This window comes from Somniosus microcephalus, chromosome 1 (assembly GCF_052327205.1).
Source record: "Somniosus microcephalus isolate GS21.2 chromosome 1, FLI_Smic_1.0, whole genome shotgun sequence".
NCBI lineage: Eukaryota > Metazoa > Chordata > Chondrichthyes > Squaliformes > Somniosidae > Somniosus > Somniosus microcephalus.
The window spans coordinates 373,252,919-373,272,648 of NC_140987.1; the positions used below are offsets into that span (position 1 = coordinate 373,252,919).

General features: G+C 42.7%; 1 protein-coding gene across 1 annotated transcript in view; it reads right to left on the reverse strand.

Annotated features, from left to right (window-relative positions):
- Positions 1-15,791, reverse strand: part of LOC147125012 (protocadherin-9-like) — a 98,110-nt gene extending 82,319 nt beyond the window's left edge. Inside the window, exon 1 of the mRNA XM_085996052.1 lies at positions 15,142-15,791. Within this exon, the coding sequence (XP_085852178.1) occupies positions 15,142-15,370 (229 nt within the window). The 5' untranslated portion in view covers positions 15,371-15,791. The remainder of the gene's footprint in view (positions 1-15,141) is intronic.
- Between the last annotated feature and the right edge of the window lie 3,939 nt (positions 15,792-19,730).

Consider the following 19,730-nt stretch of genomic DNA (forward strand, 5'->3'; position numbering starts at 1 on the left):
ACTTTCTAAGTTAATAAAAGCCTTGTTTTTGTTCTGCTAACTTCGAGTCTCGGAGTTATTGAGGCACATCACAAACTTTGAAATTATGTCCCAAGATTCACCACCCTCTGAGTGAAGTCCCAAGTGATAATATCTCTCAAAAAGTGCAGTGATCCTAATACCAATCTCTGGAGCGCACCACTGTACACTTCGCACCAGCCTGAAAAACAACCATCCACCACTACTCTCTGCTTTCTGTCTCTTAGCCTATTTCATAAGTACAGGAAACTTTGGTTTATCCGGAGGTTAACTGTCTGGAATGCTCGATCCACCGGCAAAATTCAGGAGTCGGTTCAGTAAGTTTTTTTTCTTTTCGTTGCTTTTTTTTCACCAGTCAGGCTCTGCAAGGTCTAGCTAAAGCTGTTGCTTAGCTACAGAGACGCTTGCAAGCTACGGCCGACTGTTTAGAAGCTGTTGCTAAGCAACAGGATTTGTTGCTAGATACGGAGCTCAAAAGCTCCGTATGTTTTAACATAAGCGCTGGTTTGTCCGGCAGTTTTGATGGGACGGCAACAGCTCGGTCCCGTCGGTGCCGGATATCACAAAGTTTCCTGTACATAAGAAATAGGAGCAGGAGTAGGCCATTTGGCCCTTCGAGCCTGCTCCGCCATTCAACAAGATCATGGCTAATCTTTTACCTCAACTCCACCTTCCCGCACTATCCCTTAATTCCCTTAGTTCCCAAAAATGTATCGACCTCTTGTCTTGAATATACTCAATGACTGAGCAGCCACAGCTCTCTGGGATAGAGAATTCCAAAGATTCACCACCCTCTGAGTGAAGAAATGTCTCATCTCAGTCCTAAATGGCTGACCCCTTATCCTGAGACTGTGACCCCATGTTCTAGATTCCCCAGCCAGGGGAAACATTTTCTCAGCATTAACCCTGTCAAGCCACGCTGTCACTGTCTCTTTAATGCCATGGGCTTCAATTTTGCTAACCAGTCTATTATGAGGTATTTTATCAAACGCCTTTTGAAAGTCCATGTACACAACATTAACTCCACTACCTTCATCAACCCTCTCCATTACTTCATCAAAGAACTCAATCAAGTTGGTCAAACATGATTTGCCTTTAACAAATCCATGCTGTCATTTATTAAACCATATTTTTCCAAGTGACAATTCATTTTGTCTCGGATCATTAACTCTCAAAGTTTCCCCACCACCGACATTAGGCTGACCGGCTTGTAGTTGCCAGGTTTATCTCTTTCCCTTTTTTTGAACAGTAGTGTAACATTTGCAATCTTTCAGTCCTCTGGCACTGCTCCCATGTCTAAGGAGGATTGGAAGAATGTGGCCAGAGCCTCCACAATTTCCACCCTTACTTCCCTTATTAACCTAGGATGCATCCCATCTGGACTGGGTGACTTTTCTACTTGGAGTGTTGGCAATATTCTAAGTATTTCCTCTTTATCTATTTTTATTTGCCACATTATTATGGGTTTATGTTTGACTGACTTTATTCCAAGCATTTGGTCAAGGATGTAATTGTGCAAAGGACTGTATCGTGAAGATTTGATTTTAGATGGTTATTCTGATCCCAATTTAAAATTCAGGATCATAAAAGAGTGTTTTGCCATGTTATACTGTGTACTGCCTACCTGCCATTTTTCTGGGATCTTGTGAAAAAATGGGTAAGTAACAACCAGTATTCTAACTTTGCACTTCTGATAGGTAGACTCATCCTCTGTAGGTGGAATTCGATTACAAGCTGCACGTAATTAATTGATTACCTAAATTAGCAGATGCAAAATTTTGGTTAGTGCACACCCATCTTTCCAATACATGTTGCTGGCAGGAGATACTTCGTGTCAACAACAACTTGCATGTATATCGCGTCTTTAACATAGTAAAACGTCCAAAGGCAATTCACAGGAGCATAGCCAGACAAAAAATTGACACCGAGCTAAAGAAGGAGATATTAGAATAGGTGCTTGGTCAATGCAGGAGGTTTTAAGGAGCGTCTTAAAGGAGGAGGGAGAGGTGGAGAGACAGAGAGGTTTACGGAGGGAATTCCAGAGCTTAGGGCCCAGACCACTGAAGGCACAACCGCCAATGGTGGGGCAAAGGAAGTAAGTTTGGGCGTGTGAAATCAGAGAATTAGCTCTGATAGGCTTTTTTAAATTTCATCATGCAAATGTTATATTCTTCCTTCTTTAGCCCTACATCTTCACACCTCTTGGGCTAAGACAAATGGAACATTGAAAACTTTCAAAAGGGAATTGGATATATGCTTGAAAAGGAAATGTTTTCAGGGCTATGGGGAAAGAGCAGCGGAGTGGGACTAATTGGTAGCTCTTTCAAAGAGCCAGCACAGACACGATGGGCCGAATGGCCTCCTTATGTGCTGTATGATTCTATGACTTGCTGCCAGCGTGATTGCCACCTTTAGAGAGCGTGTGAGGACATCCTTGGCTATTGTCCTCCAATTCTCCTTCCCTTTCCATGGCAAAATGCCAAATTGCAGTCCCTAATTGGCACCTTCACTGATGGCAGGGTAGAGATTATGAACTCACCCTGTGGGCAATGCATGCTCCAGCCTGTGTCTCATCAGTCTGTGGCACAGAACAATGTTGTGCCAATGCACTGTACCACCCTGCCGCATACTGATCTATTTTGTTAATATTTTATGAACTCGTGTTTCAGAAGACCTATTAGACAGTCCACATTGGCTGACAAACTTTCTGGTTCTGTGCATGTAATGATGTAAAGTTTTGTTACGACACACTAACATTCTGCACCGCATCCAATTTTGAATTTCTGATTAGTAATTTTTTCATATTCTACCAGTTGCTTCAGGCAATAAAAATATTAAACTTTCAGTACTTAAGAGAGAGCAATAATTTTGTCAGCTTGTTATGATCTTAACTTTAAAGCTGCACTATTCAATCAGAAGAAAAATGAAAAATGGATCTGGGATAGGAAAAAATTAGTATAAGTCAATTTTGAAAGAAGAAATAGTTCTCTTGGGAGATTTCTTGAGTCTCATTTGGAATATCATCTTCCATACATACAGATAGATGCCTGTAACTAGAGCTTAGACTCACCATTTTGGCCAAGCAGTTTAAGCACAGACCTCACAATTTTGCTCTCCACATCATTTGCACATTGCCCTGCAACCATTTATCTCTTAGCAGTGTCAGAACCAAAATGCTTCCATATAGGTGATAGGGTGAGATGAAGTAAAGTGGGAGGAATAAAGTGGAGCATAAATACTGGAACAGACCCGTTGGGCCGAACGGCCTGTTTCTTTGCTATAAAATGCTATAAAAAGAAAAGGAGTGATTGCTTTGGCCACCAGCTGAATTGTCAACTGCTGACACCACGAGAAGGGATTGAGTGCCCCCTGCTCTGCCTAGGACTTTGGTTCCTCGTCCATCTCATCCCATTCTGTTTGACTTCAAAATATTGATAGTTGCATGCTTATAGTAGCTCCAGTGGCACGTCAGACCTGGATGCCGGGGGAATTGACAAATCGGGAATAATGGAAAAACTACATTCCTGAAAACAGAGCCATGACCAAGAGCTGAACAAGTCCCAGTTTTGGTTCCAAAATTATGTACCTTCCTTGAAAAAGTTATATTTACAGACTGACTTCCAAACATGTGTTATATTAGGTAACATGGCTTTTCGTTGCAGTAACTGGAGCTGGAAATATGGTGTAATCAAAGATTCTGGTTAGATTCCTGAGGAAGGTGAAAGGGGTCGGGGAGATATTGTTGAGATCACTTTGATGGTACTTCAATTTTGATATAAAAAGGAGATTGGCTTCCTGGTTTATATTGTACTGGTTGAGAGCCAGTAGAAATTTAATTTTGGTTTCAAAAGGGCATCTAGTTTTCATAAATTAATGAAAGGTGACATTGATAGAAGATGGTGAGATTACTGATTCATTTTGTTCTACATAGAAACTTAATCCCCAGGCAAAACTATTTTGTAGCACCTTTGAGGTCCGAAAAGCTGAATATAGGGAGTTAGGAGGTAAATTTAAAAATAGGACCTCAAAGGATTGCTACCAGTGCTATGTGCTAGTCAGAGTAGAAATAGAAGGATATTTCAGATGAATACGTGGCTAGAGGAATGGTGCAGGGGGGAGGGATTCAAATTCCTGGGACATTGGAACCGGTTCTGGGGGAGGTGGGACCAGAACAAACTGGACGGTTTGCACCTGGGCAGGGCCGGGACCGATGTGCTAGGGGGAGTGTTTGCCAGTGCTCTGGGGGAGGGTTTAAACTAAAATGGCAGGGGGTTGGGAACCTGAGCAGGGAGACAGAGGAAAGGGAAAAAATGATAAAAACAAAAGATAGGAAGGAGAAAAACAAAAGTGGCAGTCAGAGAAATCAACAGTTTAAATCAAACATGGCCACAGTAAATAATAATTCTAATAGGTCTAAGAGCATTAAAAAAACAAGCCTGAAGGCTTTGTGTCTTAATGCGAGGAGCATTCATAATCAGGTGGATGAATTAGCTGTGCAAATAGAGGTAAACAAATATGATTTGATTGGGATTATGGAAACATGGCTCCAGGGTAGCCAAGGCTGGGAACTCAACATCCAGGGGCATTCAATATTCAGGAAAGATAGGCAAAAAGGAAAGGGAGGTGGGGTAGCATTGCTGGTTAAAGAGGGGATTAACGCAATTGTAAGGAAGAATATTAGCTCTGATGACACGGAATCTGTATGGGTAGAACTGAGAAATACCAAGGGGCAGAAAACGTTAGTGGGAGTGGTATATAGACCTTCAAACAGTAATGCAGGGGTTGGGGATGGCATTAAAAGGGAAATTAGAGAAGCGTGCAATAAGGGCACAGCAGTTATCATGGGTGACTTTAATCTACATATAGATTGGGCTAACCAAATTAGTAACAGTACTGTGGAGGAGGAATTCCTGGAGTGTTTACGGGATGGTTTCCTGGACCAATACGTCAAGGAACCAACTAGTGATCAGGCCATCTTAGACTGGGTATTATGTAATGAGAAAGGATTAATTAGCAATCTTGTTGTACGAGGCCCCTTGGGTCGGAGTGATCATAATATGATAGAATTCTTCATTAAGATTAATTCTTCAGTAAGATGGAGAGTGAAGTAGTTGACTCGGAGACTAGGGTCCTGAATTTAAATAAAGGAAACTACGGTGGTATGAGGCGCGAGTTGGGTAGGATTGATTGGGGAATGTCAGTCAAAGGGTTGATGGTGGATAGGCAATGGCAAACATTCAAAGACCGCATGGATGAACTACAGAATCTGTTCATCCCAGTTTGGCATAAAAATAAAACAAAAAAGGTGACTCAACCGTGGCTAACAAGGGAAATTAGGGATAGCATAAGATCCAAGGAGAGCACATATAAATTGGCCAGAAAAAGCAGTAAACCTGAGGATTGGGAGCAGTTTAGAATTCAACAAAGGAGGACAAAGGGATTAATAAGAAGGGAAAAATAGAGTATGCGAGTAAGCTTGCAAGGAACATAAAAACTGACTGTACAAGTTTTTATAGATATGTGAAGAGAAAAAGATTGGTGAAGTCAAGCGTAGGTCCATTGCAGTCAGACTCAGGGGAATTTATAATGGGGAACAAAGAAATGGCAGACCAATTAAATACATATTTTGGTTCTGTCTTCACAAAGGAGGACACAAATAACCTATCAGAGATGTCGGGGAACATAGGGTCTAATGAAAGGGAGGAACTGAAAGAAATCAGTATTTGTAGGGAAATGGTGTTAGGGAAATTAATGTGATTGAAGGCCGATAAATCCCCAGGGCCTGATAATCTACATCCTAGGGTACTTAAGGAAGTGGCCCTAGCAATAGTAGATGCATTGCTGATCATCTTCCAACATTCGATGGAATCTGGAACAGTACCCATGGATTGGCGGGTAGCAAGTGTTACCCCACTATTCAAAAAAGGTGGTGGAGAGAAAACGGGGAATTACAGGCCGGTAAGCCTGACATCAGTAGTGGGGAAAATGCTAGAGTCCAGTAGTGGGGAAAATGCTAGAGTCCATTATAAAGGATGTAATAGCAGAGCACTTGGAAAACAGTGTCAGGATCGGACAAAGTCAACATGGATTTACTGATATACCTATCAATTCATCCAATGAAAAGCGACGAGTTAAGAAAGTAACTATAGGTTTTTATTGGCTAAATAACAGAGCCCACCCTCGTGGGTGATCGGATCCAACAAGGAGGAATACCAGCCAGTCGACCACCTTTATACCTGGGCAGGTAGGTGGAGCCATGGGCGGAGTCAGCAGTGGTCAGCCCAGGTATAACAGCGTGACAAGAGGCGACCTCGTATAGTGATACAACAGTGTGAACAGTGATAACCATAGAGTAACGATATAACAGTGATAACTATAGTGTAACGATAGTGAACGACAAAAGTGGTTTACCACATTTACAAAAGGTAAATCGTGCTTGACTAATCTACTGGAATTTTTTTGAGGATGTAACTGCTAAAATAGATAAGGGATAACCAGTGGATGTGGTGTATTTGGACTTTCAAAAGGCTTTCGATAAGGTCCCGCATAAGAGATTAGCGTGTAAAGTTAAGGCACATGGGATTGGGGGCAAGGTATTGACTTGGATAGAGAACTGGTTGGCAGACAGAAAGCAAAGAGTTGGAATAAACGGGTCATTTTCCGAGCGGCAGGCAGTGACTAGTGGGGTACCGCAGGGATCGGTCCTTGGACCCCAGCTATTCACAATATATATTAATGATCTAGACAAGGGAACTAGATGTAATATCTCCAAGTTTGCAGAATACACAAAGCTGGGTGGGCGTGTGTGCTGTGAGGAGGATGCCGAGAAACTCCAGGATGATTTGGACAGGTTGCGTGATTGGGCAGAAGCATGGCAGATGCAATATAATGTGGATAAATGCGAGGTTATCCACTTTGGTGTCAAAAACAGGAAGGCAGATTATTATCTGAATGGCAATAGATTGGGAGAAGGGGAAGTGCAACGAGACCTGGGTGTCCTTGTGCACCATTCGCTGACGGTAAGCATGCAGGTGCAGCAGGCGGTTAAGCAGGCAAATGGTATCTTTGTAGCGAGAGGGTTTGAGTACAGGAACAAGGATGTCTTGCTGCAGTTGTACAGGGCCTTGGTGAGACCGCATCTTGAGTATTGTGTGCAGTTTTGGTCGCCTTATCTGAGGAAGGATGTTCTTGCCATGGAGGGAGTTCAGCGAAGATTCACCAGGCTGATTCCTGGGATGGCAGGAATGACATATGAGGAGAGATTGGGTCGATAGGGCTTATACTCGCTGGAGTTTAGAAGAATGAGAGGGGATTGTAAAGTCTGTAAGTATTATGGCGAATTAATACACAGACTACAAGAGTAACTTTAACAGGACTTTACTATTCGAAGGTCAGGGCGAATCTGCCCAATAAATTCTGCCACAGCACTTATATACCGGTGTGGTCACCACCGGTGTTACAGTATACATCAGCCAACATAAAGTAGTGCAACACCTAAAATAGTTCTCTTAAAGGTGGACGGTTACATACAATAGTTCTCTTAAAGGTATAACGGTTACATACACTACAATCCTCCTTTTTTAGCTTACAACATACTTATTCTCCATTAAACATACATGTATTCAACTTCATGTAAAACAATTCACAGATATAGTCTCTGTGGAAAACAGTTCACAATTTCAGTCTCTGTGGAAAACAGTTCACAGATTTAGTCTCTGTGGAGGCGTCTCCTGTGCTTCTTAACTCAGTCCGGACAACGCCTCCGTGGTGTAGCAGTTCCCGGTGGTGTAGTCGGTTCACGTTGCTGGAGTGACTCATCCAATAGTCCTTCCCTAAACTTAACAGCTTGAACTTCCGTCACTTCTGAACCAGCATTGCTGACTTTTAAAAACCACTGGATTCCTTGGGAAGTTTTTCTACTTCCAACTGATTTGGCTCCATTCGGAGGGAGCACGTGCGTGGTCTGGTAGAGGTGATAATGGTTCAGATGGTCATTATTTTCTGCTTCGTCTTTTCCTTTTCTGCTTCTTGGAGACTCTCTGGGCTCCACTGTCAGCTGCCAGCTGCCTGCACAGTTCCTCCCGTAGTAGCGCCACCATCTCCCGATGTTCCTTAGACTTTTTGTGATTCATCAAGGTTTCTGCACTTTGGGAGTTTTCATCACAAGCTGGGCAGAATAGGTCCTCGTAATATTCGGTGTCGCTCAACAGGTCATGGTAATATTCGGTGTCGTCCTGAGCTAAGCCAGCGGGAGGGTCTTCTATTTCCTCCCTACCCAGCTGGATGTTAGCCAACTTTTGTTCCAAATCCTGACATCTTTCCTGAAGAGACTTCTTCATGTGTTCAGCTTCATCCCGCTTCTCCTGGGCTTCCTGCAAGTCTTTTACTAATGACATCATTTGTGATTTCAATACTTCAACTTCATTCGGAGATTGATTGATCGGACTATTCAATCCCTCTACTGAAGTAGCTGTTTCAGCATTCTGTTGTTCTGCATTGACGTGAGTTAGCGTACTTTCGGCCTCCAAGAGCGGCTCTGCTGCAGTCTTCTCAGTCTGTGTTGCCACCTCAGCTATTTCAATAACTTTTGAGAGTTCCGAACCCCTTTTCTTTGAAGATTGAGGCTCGTGTTCAAGTTTTTCCCATTTCAGGGTCTTGTCCCTCAGCATATGAAGAAGTTGGCTGACTGTTAACTCTTCTGCCATCATCCGTTTCCCATTAGCTGCAGGGCTGTTTATAAACTTGCCCTGGGGCTCCTTTGCTGTTTCTACTTTGCCATCATCCGCAGCCTCCACCATTCGAATTTCCACAAATGAATCGTCCGGTGATGCTGCACCCAACTTCAGTAGGAGCTCGGAAGTCATGTCGACCAAATCAGCCTTTTCTGCCTGCAACCTGCTAACAAGCGCCTTCAGTTGCTGCACATCTTGTTCCACCAGATTAGAGCACGCACCTTCAGAACCCGAATCAGCTTTGATTCGTTTGGCCTCCTCTCGCAGACGGTTTGTGCGCTCCTGCTCCCTTTTCTCCCTCAGCTGCTTCTGTTGTCTTTCCAGATTCTCCCATTCGGTGTCATAGAACTTTTTCATTGCTTTCATCTCTTGTTCGAGACGGCAACTCAATTGCTCTAATTGCTGTCGTAATTTGAAATAAGTTTGAGTTCGAGCTCGGTGTTCCTCAGTAATGTATATGTCTGTAACCTGAACAGGCTCAGAATTCTCTGTCAAACTATGTTGTTGCTGTTCAGTGGAGTTCTGTTCTGCAACTTTGTTCTCCTCTGGAGCATAAGCCTTTATGCACGCCTTCGTTTTTCCAACCTTAGTCAGCAAGTCCATTTTAGCCTTGTCTTTCATACTTGGGTTGGACTTATCGTCATCCGTTTCAGAGTCTGAGCTGATTGTCCGCACCGAGTCCTCACTCGTTATTGCTTTTAGGTAGTGCCATTCCATGTCTATTTTCTTGATCCACTCCCGTCCTAGAAGTGGTGGTCCTCCCTCAGGTAGTACATATAAGTCCATTCCTGGGTGTTCTTTGCCCCTGTCTCTCACCTTGACTCTTATCTTTCCCATGGGGTATACTTTATGCCCCATGTATGTCTGCAATATGAACTTGGTATCTCTCAAGGGTATATGTGAGAATAGCCGGTTGTAATCCCTTCGATTTATGACTGATAGGGCTGATCCAGTGTCCAACTCCATTTTTACTTGGACTCCGGCTATTTTTAGCATAACCCAGATAGTTTGTAGGTCAGCTTCCTTACTCACATTGTGAATTCTCAGACTACCCAGTTCCTGGCCGTTTGGGTCTGAATCCGAATTCTGTTCGTCTGAACTCTTCTCAGCCAGCTTGTGTACTTTGTTGTACTTTTCCTGTGATGGCTTTTTTTGGTTGTTGGTCTTCTTTCCTGACCGGCATACTTTAGCTATGTGCCCCAGTTTGCCACATTTTCGACATTCCTGGTTTTTAAACCAGCATTGGTTCTGGTCATGTGTTGTCTTCCCACAACGATAACATTTCGTTGTACCCGAAGTAATTTGATCCACACTGAGTACCGCTGCCTTTAGCTGCATTTCCACAGTTCCTTTCGCCGCGGCTTCGTGTGATGCTGCAATAAGGACAGCCCTATCAAGTGTAAGGTCGTTCTCTTCGAGCAGTCGCTTTTGCGTTCCTTCCTTCGACAACCCGCACACGAACTTGTCTCGCAATGCCTCTGTCAGATTTCCTCCAAACTGGCAGTATTTCGCTAATCTACGCAGTTCGACCAAGTACTCCGCGTTGCTTTCCTCTTTCCGTTGCGTTCTCGCATAAAATTTGAATCGTTCCGCCAACATCAGCGGTGTGGGGTTCAAGTGATCCTTCAGAACAGCAATAATATTAGCGAAGGTCTGATCCGCCGGTTTAGCTGGTGATAGAAGATGCCTCAATAGCCCGTATGTCTTCGCCCCCATTGCGTTTAATAAGGTGAGAGCTTTATCATCATCATCTATTTTATTGGCCTCACAATATATCTCGATACGTTCTACGTACGTGGCCCAATCTTCCACCTCGGCATCGAAGTTGTTGATGTTACCATGCTTAGGCATCTTCACTATCTCTCTGCGAAACAACAGAATTTCTCTTTAACTTTTTAACTTTTCCTCTTTTTTTTTCAAAAATGGCGGTTTCCCGCGCTTGTCTTCTTCCCCGCCTACTGGCAAAATGGCGGTTTCCCACGCTTGTCTTCTTCCCCGCCTCCGAAAATGGCGGTTTCCCGCGCTTGTCTTCTGGTGGGAGGGTAAGCTTTGCCCTCGGGCGCCGACCGCTGGTTTACGGGGTTTGCGGTCTGTGCGCCGGCTTCAGTTTATTCTGAAGCGCGCGCTAGAAAAGCCGATCGCGTTCCTTGTTCCCCCCCCTTCTTCTTTTCGGCAGGGGCAACTGGCGCTGGGGACAACCAGTTGGCGTCGGACAGATCCAGCTCCTGGTCCTTCACGGCAGCTGCTGTGAGCCGCTGGCCGGAACCTCGCTCGGTCTCTCTCTCGGGCTCTGTCTCCCTCGCTCGCTCTTTCTCGGGCTCTGTCTCTCCCGCTTGTGCGGCGCTCGCTCGCTCTCTCTCGGGCTCTGTCTCTCCCGCTCGCGCGGCTCTCGCTCGCTCTCTCTCGGGCTCTGTTTCTCCCGCTCGCTCGGGCTCCCAATCGCGCCTCCAGCCCTCTCGCAGTCCGGTGCTTTCCTCCCCGGCTGCGGCTGAGTTCTCCGCGGTTTATTTATTTTATATCGTCCCGCGCCTTACGATCCGGTCGCAGCGCTTCGTGGCCTCAATCACTGTCTGGCCTTTTTCACCCCAATCACGCCTCCCAGCTTCTCGCAGTCCGGTGCTTTCCTCCCCGGCTGCGGCTGAGTTCTCCGTGGCTTATTTATTTTTATATCTTCCCGCGCCTTACGATCCCGGTCGCAGCGCCTCGTGGTTGCGGTAGTTGTCCGGCCTTTCTCGCCGTCGCGGTCTAGCCGTCTCACGACGCTCCCCAGCCCGCTTGTACCGCGGCTTCTGCTCCACGCTGCCCCAGTCTCAGCGCCTCTGGGCCCGACTTCTGTCCGGCTCCTTTCCCCCTCGACCGTGGTCGAGTGCACCGCCCTTATCCTCCGTTTATTTGTTTCTATTTTCCCTTTACTCACAGTCACCGTGGCCGACTTGCTTCTCGTGTTGATCGACTCACTCACCACCGTGGCAGAAGGGACAATCCGTGCCTGTTGCTGATGGAAGACTTTGTGTTTGAAATCTTCCTCCTTTCTTGGTCTGCAGACTCGAGTTTTCTCTCAGCAAAACGACGAGGGCGGGTGCCTCTTCTCGACGCTCGTTTACTTCTTCAGAAGTATTGTTGCCGCAGGGTAAGATCGAACTCGTCGCCACTGTAAAGTCTGTAGGTATTATGGCGAATTAATACACAGACTACAAGAGTAACTTTAACAGGACTTTACTATTCGAAGGTCAGGGCGAATCTGCCCAATAAATTCTGCCACAGCACTTATATACCGGTGTGGTCACCACCGGTATTACAGTATACATCAGCCAACATAAAGTAGTGCAACACCTAAAATAATTCTCTTAAAGGTGGACGGTTACATACAATAGTTCTCTTAAAGGTAGAACGGTTACATACACTACAGGGATCTCATTGAAACTTATAAAATTCTGACAGGACTGGACAGACTAGATGCAGGAAGGATGTTCCCGATGGTCGGGGAGTCCAGAACCAAGGGTCACAGTCTAAGGATAAGGGGTAAGCCATTTAGGACAGAAATGAGGAGGAATTTCTTCACCCAGAGAGTGGTGAACCTGTGAAATTCTCTACCACAGAAGGCAGTAGAGGCCAATTCATTAAATATATTCAAGAAGGAGTTGGATATATTTCTTAAGGCTAAAGGGATCAAGGGATATGGGGAGAAAGCAGGGACAGGGTACTGAATTTGGATGATCAGCCATGATCTCATTGAATGGCGGAGCAGGCTCAAGGAGCCGAATGGCCTACTCCTGCTGCTATCTTCTATGTTTCTATGAATGGAACTGCTCTGTGTTCTAAAATTTGATTCTCATTTTTAAGTCTGCAGATATTTAAAACTACATTGCTCCATGATTTTGTTTAGAATTGTTTATTGATTAGGACCACAGGCACCTATCTGGAAGCAACATGTGGTCCTAGTTAGACTCGTATGGTTGACTAATAAAGAGCAATTTAGGGTTTATTATATCGCTGTAATTAAAGAGATTTGGAAACTGATTATTTTTCAGGTTAGGGTTATTTTAGGAAGTGATTTAGAATGAAATTAAAAGTCATTATGGTGCACTGCAGCTTTATCCAGTAAGAAGGCACAAAATGCTGTATCTCGCGTAACGAGAGTTAGAGGTTTGAGATATGTTGGCCAAGGGATTGGCATTATCTCATGCTCCTTGAAATTATAGTGAAGGTATCTTTGTTTACAGTCCCATCTGAAGAATAATGCCCTTTATTAGGGCACTGCCCTCTAACATTACAGCCAAGTACCAGTCTCGGAGCCTGTTCAAGTCTTCCAATTAGTGCATGAACCCACATCATTTTGCTCCAAAGATCACATATTTGATGAGTCAGATGATGTTGTCAAACTACAGTATCACATATGTTTAAAATAATCTGATCTCTTTTACAATAGTATCTTGTTTCTTGCTAGTTACAATGAATAAATGATATACTGTAATAATGGACCCTGCTGTCATTATATCAGTATACTTATTAGAATTCTAATGAGACCATCTAGGAGGGTACACACTGGAAAAAGGAATTTGTATGGACATCATGCATTTATAATTGTTTTGTAAGAGAAAGAAAGATCGTGGTACAACAAGCTGATTAGTTAATTTATGACAAGAAGTTTAGACCAGAGGAATAAAAACACTGGCAATACTTAGAGAGATAGTAAAAGGAGCAATGCAATGAAAGAATAGCTTCACTGCTCGAGGTTAGTGTCCCTTTAAGACAGTAAACAGATTTGTTGATGTGTTGACATGGAAACAGCAAGCAAAAGCAGTTTGCCTCTGGTGCTGTCAGCTAGAAAGGACACAATATATGGTACTACAAAGTGAAAACAAACTAGAGAAAACAGGTCCAACTACAATCAAAATGTCATAGAAACCTCCTTCCAAATGCAGCTGGATACCGATAGAGATAGAGCATGACAGCTCCAGCATAATAAATATCCTTTTCATACGAACGGCTTCGATAAACTGACAGTGACATTTAATGAGAAGAGCGGGGGCACTGTTCACTGACACACTACTATGGTTCAAACCAGAAGGTGTTAAGGCACATCAGTCATGGCACATGACAAAGCTTCAGTCTGCTCGAATTCAGCTCATTTTCACTGCATTTTTGTTTTGGGATTTCACTGTCATTCGAGCCACTTCAGCTGACTTGATTGCAAATGAATCTCATGGAACAGTGAATCCAGTCACAAAACAAAATGGCAACAGACCTCCATCTTCAAAAAGGCAGGCAGAATATCAGACCAATTGTCAAATATCTGGTGCATCTTCAATCCTGGATCCAATTAAAAAGCATACATTTACATTTGTTGTCATAAAGAGACAGTATTTCTTGTTAGCGGAAACATCAGATTTTAACATTAAGATCAAACACTACTTTGTATCACACATATTCTCAATGACATATATGAGAAGTATTTTAAGTCACCTTTGACAAATAACATAGTTTAATTATAGAATTCCAGTGCACCATTCCAATCACTTTAGTAGATTATAAAAAACCTCCATTTCAAATACAATTCTGATTCAAGTACACAATGTTGTGCCAAAGTAGTTCTATATTTTCCAGGATTCATGCTACTGCAGAAATTGTCTGTCTTTTTTTATTTGAGTGGCTGCAAGAATTATATTGCAGCACTTAAACTGATTTTTTTTTTTTACACAGAAAGTACATGAAGCTTTGCCTAAAGGCTTAAGCACTATAATAAGATACTGTATGTTGGACAGATTCAATCATTTTTGACATTGTGTTGAACAACCTTGCTGGGCTAAAGGATACTGTCTCTTTAAGTCACCTTAAGATGCTCCTTAGCAAGTTCTAAATCTATATATTCAGTGCAGATGAGTCTATGAACACAGCAACTCAACTATTTCGGAAGGGGGAATTGGTGGCGTATATCCTGTAGCAGCAGATCAGTACCAGGGGCTCAAAATCATTAAAACAGTGAAAAATAAACATATAAATGGGTATATTTTCCTCTCAATTGGTGCTTGCGTTCTCATTATTAATGCATGCCCTTTTGTTTTACAGCGAAGTGCTTTATATTAGATTATCTATTTAATACATAAAATAATACTTTAATGTTATCATTTCAGATTTTTAATTAACATCGCATTAAGTTGATGCATTTTTAGTTAGTGAGTGCTTCTTGTTGTCATGAGTTTTCACGTTTCCAATTTGTTTTTCCTAATTAAGCATCAATCTGTAAAGCGTGCTAACAGCATATGCAGAATGAACTGCAGTCCTTCAGGCAGCTGAGATTTCTGATCCCCTGGTTTAATCACTATCGCTTGAAGTTGTTGAAAATGATATCATATGACAAGTACGTGCACAGGAATGACATCATACATACCCCTTATAGGAGGGTTCACGTTTGATTCCACATTCAGGTGAACGCTGCGATGTTCTGTGGAACCAGGACAACGAAATGAACTTTCAGAGATACACATACCCCCTAATAATAACAACAATACAAACACTGAGAATACTGTAGTAATAACAATCTGCCGACATTTGCAAATAGTAGCCACGGTGATACTACAGGCCCGTCTGAACAGCAGGCGGACTGTATGTGAGCTCATTACTATCTATGAAAGTCAACACCCTTGACCCATTGGCGATAAACCAAAATACTGTTACTAGATTGGCTCATCCATTTAATGCTTGCATTTCTAGTCAATAGGTTACGATTGGAAGCTCAAGAAACAGCAAGTTTCTCAACGGGTCCTCCTGTTTCACAATTACTGAACCCAGAGCCCAAACAAGGATTCTAAAACATCTGGAAGCGGACGTTCCCATTGACAGAGGGGCCTGTTTCACACCAACAGATTCACAATATAATGCACATCTTACCAATGCATTACATTGACATTAACAGAGAGCAGATGACAAAACTGAGCCAAGACAAGGTAAAACATGGTATGGGTCTTTACAGTGAAGATGCACGGTCTGTGCTCAGACAGAAAAACTATATAACATTGCTTTACTATCCTGAATCTACAATTATGTTTTCTTGTTCTTGATGCACTAAAGTATCATATATATTAAATATTAACACTGTCCCTCACAATATTTGTCCATTAGAAGACACTTTTCAGCTGAGTAATTCATGGAACACTGAACTAATCTATTGGAATGTGTCCTAAAGTTGCAAAGTTCCTGCAATTATGTCATGGATATATAGGATTTTGAATATTTGGATATAATGATTCTAATAAGGGATCATTAATTGCCAGAATGGAAAATACATATTATTAGCATAATAATGTCTATAAACCAGAGAGTGTATATTTCCAATAGAAACTCATTCTTTGTTTTACCTTGCCCTGATTCAAATTTCTGTTATTCTTAGTTAACATATTATATCACATTATAATCACCACATATTCTAAAGCCAATCACAGCACCTTGTTTCTAATCTCAAGGCACCTTGTAATTTTGCTGACAACAGTTTATGTCTGACTATCCTCAAGGACCCCTCCTACAAATGTTTTTTTCTGGATTATCTTTTACCAATCGGTTAACAGTTTCTTAAGATGAACCCATATTACTTGATGTATATAAAGCAAAAGAGATTTACAAAAGAGATTTGTGCATTTTACAAGATTTCAAATGGGCAAACAGAGAGAGGCAAATAAATCTTGTGGTTATCCAAAATGTGGGACTTCCATTGGCCTTAGAAATTAATAATTTTCTGAAAAAAATAAATTCGATAAAGTGGTTTTATCTTTCAGAGAATTTGGGAAAATACCTTTCAGTGCAGTGAAACAGCAGAACAAAGGAGGGAAAAGAAACATGAGGGAAAGAGAAGACATAAGCAGCAGAGGGAAAGCGGACACAGAGACAGCTCCCCTAATGGTTCATTTGGTAACGGCCCCAGTGTGGAACTGAATCATACAGACCTGCAATAATCCCAAGTACGATCCCTGCTGTGTGCTGATTTAGCTGATCTCAGACAGGGTAGTGATAGGAGCACTACAATAGGCCTCAGTGCACTGTACTGAGGGGGGCAGAAAGGAGAATTCAACCAGGATTTCCATCTCTGCTATCCCACGACCCCTGAAAGTGCACCTGAATAAAAGGCAGGTGTGGACAGGATTGCCCTTGGGTGTGTTGCCCCGACCCTTCCCCCCAACTTTCGTACAGCCTGCCTGGTGTCACGAATAAAGAATGATTATTTGGGTGAGGTACTGGAGAGTGACCAACACTTGTGGAACTATAATCAAAAAATAAAATAAGATACAAAGCGAAGAGTGTGAGCAGGGAGAAACAACTGCAGAGTAAACAGCAAGTTAGAAATATCAGCCCATGATTTGAAAAAAGCCTTCAATGTGCATTTGTGAGAATGTATAAAGAAAAAGATGGTAGTTGTTTCTACGGGGTAGAATTTCCACATAGGTTCTCCCAATCCCCCATTGTAACTACAGCGTACGACTGATGAAAACCCCAGAGAACTCGGGAAAAGCCTTGAGGAAATGATATCCCTATATGCATCTTGGTGTGTCTGCACCCCCTTGTATTAAGAAACATGTAATGGAAAAACAAGAAGGAAATACATGGAAGAATGATGTACCAAAAAAGTCAGGAGCACGGTCTTTACACAGTACTTTTTATTAGCCCATGATAATTTACAATCTGTTCAGTGATCATTACTTGCTTTTCATTTGATTTTAATGATTGCGTGGAATGATGCTTTGTGAACAGGGTCATATATTACATCGTTTGAATGGTGAAAGTAGACCATATAAGCAGGTACTTAGGATGGCACTGTGTGAAGATGGCCATATGACAGGTGTTTGGAGCAACACTGGGTGAGCTGAGCCATATGTCAGGTATTTGGGTAGGTGCTGTGTGAACATGGCCATACAGTGGATACCTGCAATAACACCAGGTGAGAACGGAGCCAGATAGTGAGCACTTGGAGTGATACTGTGTGACTGGAATCATATAGTGGGTGCCTGGAGTAAGTGGGTAAACTGCATCATTTAACCTGTAGCTGCACAGTACAATTCCACTGAGCACTGCATTGCACTGCAACATACTCAGATACAACATTGGCACACGCGATTATTGGAAACATAATTTAAGAAGGACACGTTTAATATAGCATGAGCTGCCACAAGCCAATAGATTACATTCTTTTCGCTTTTAGTATTTCCACCAATTTTTATTTTAGATGTAAAATATGTGTTTAGAACAAAAAATGTACAAGTACAAAACAGATTACCTGATAGAATCCTATAGCAACAAGCATTAAAAACATCAGATTCCTGATCATTAATCACAAGCTCAGTCTTTGAAATACAACCAAAATTAAACTAAGGTCACAAAATCAGATCTCATTTGTGCTTAGATTGCTTTATTAAAAGTTTTTTTTTTTTAATTGACACCTTAATTCCTACAGAGTGTATGCGTGTTTCATATTTGTAATTATTTTACTTAAATTTATATAAAATTACCATTTAATGCAGTACATTCTCAGTAATCTCTTGAATTGTGCAAGCTTGGTTACAGTGATAGTCAACTGTGGCTCAGTCACCTCTGAATCAGAAGGTTGTGGGTTCAAGTCCCTCTCCAGGGGCTTGAGCACCAAAATATAGGCTGACACTCCAGTGCAGTGATGAGGGAGTACTGCACTGTCGGAGGTGCTGTCTTTCGGATGAGATGTTAAACCGAGGCCCCGTCTGCTCTCTCAGGTGGACATAAAAGATCCCAGGGTACTATTTAGAAGAAGGGCAGTGGAGATATCCCTGCTGTCCTGGCCAATATATTTCCCTCAACCAACATAACAGAAACAGATTATCTGGTCATTATCACATTGCTGTTTGTGGGACCTTGCTGTGCGCAAATTGGCTGCTGCATTTCCCACATTACAACAGTGACTCCACTTCAAAAAAGTACTTCATTGGCTGTAAAGCGCTTTGAGACATCCAGTGGTCGTGAAAGGCGCTATATAAATGCAAGTCTTTCTTTCTTTAGTCATGAGCTTACAAAGGTGTCAGCTTTGGCTCAGTGGGAGCACTGGCATCTGAGTCAGAATGTAATGGATTCAAGTTCCTCTCCAGGGACTTGAGTACAAAATCTTGGCTGACACTTTAGTGCAATACTGAGGGAGCGCTGCAATGCCAGAGGTCCCATCTTTTAGATAAAACCTTAAACCGCGGCCCCATCTGCCCTTAGGTGGATGTAAAAGATCCCATGGCACTATTTGAAGACGAGTAGCAGAGTTCTCCTTGGTGTCCTAGTCAATATTTGTCCCTCAACAAACATCACTAAAACAGACTATCTGGTGATTATCTCATGGCTGTTTATGGGACCTTGCTGTGTACAAATTGGCTTCGCATTTCCCTACATTACAACAATATCTACACTTCAAACATACGTCATTGGCTGTAAAGTGCACTGGGACATCTTGAGGTCGTGAAAAGTGTTTTACAAATCTCAGCGTACAGTTTCTTCCTTATACCTCTGTAAGCACCTTGGGATGCTTTTTCTATGTTAAAGGAAATATATAAATGAAAGTAGTTGTTATATCTGGTCACGCCTGTTTGGCACAGAATCATTGAAGTGTTGAGGCGTGGTCCCAGGAGAGTGGCTTTGGCTCCATTGGAGAATCACCTGCTGTCCTCTCTCAGGATGACAACATACCTGCTCCCCCACTATCCACTCCGTCTGTGCCCTTGTTAGTGCCACACAGCCAGCTGGGCCAGACTGCCCTGGCCCATGCAGAGATGCAAAGACTGCAACCGGGCCCTCAAGGCCCAGAGCTGCTCGAGCTCACCCACCAAGCTCATCTGAACTGACTCAAAGGTCACCAACGAATTTCTAGGCTCCAGGACTTCTGAACAGAGAAGAAAAAAGCCATAAAAACTGAACAAGATTGAACTTGGAGAACTTGTTTCCACCTATTTCTGGAATAACGAAGGTGGCCATCACTCTGAT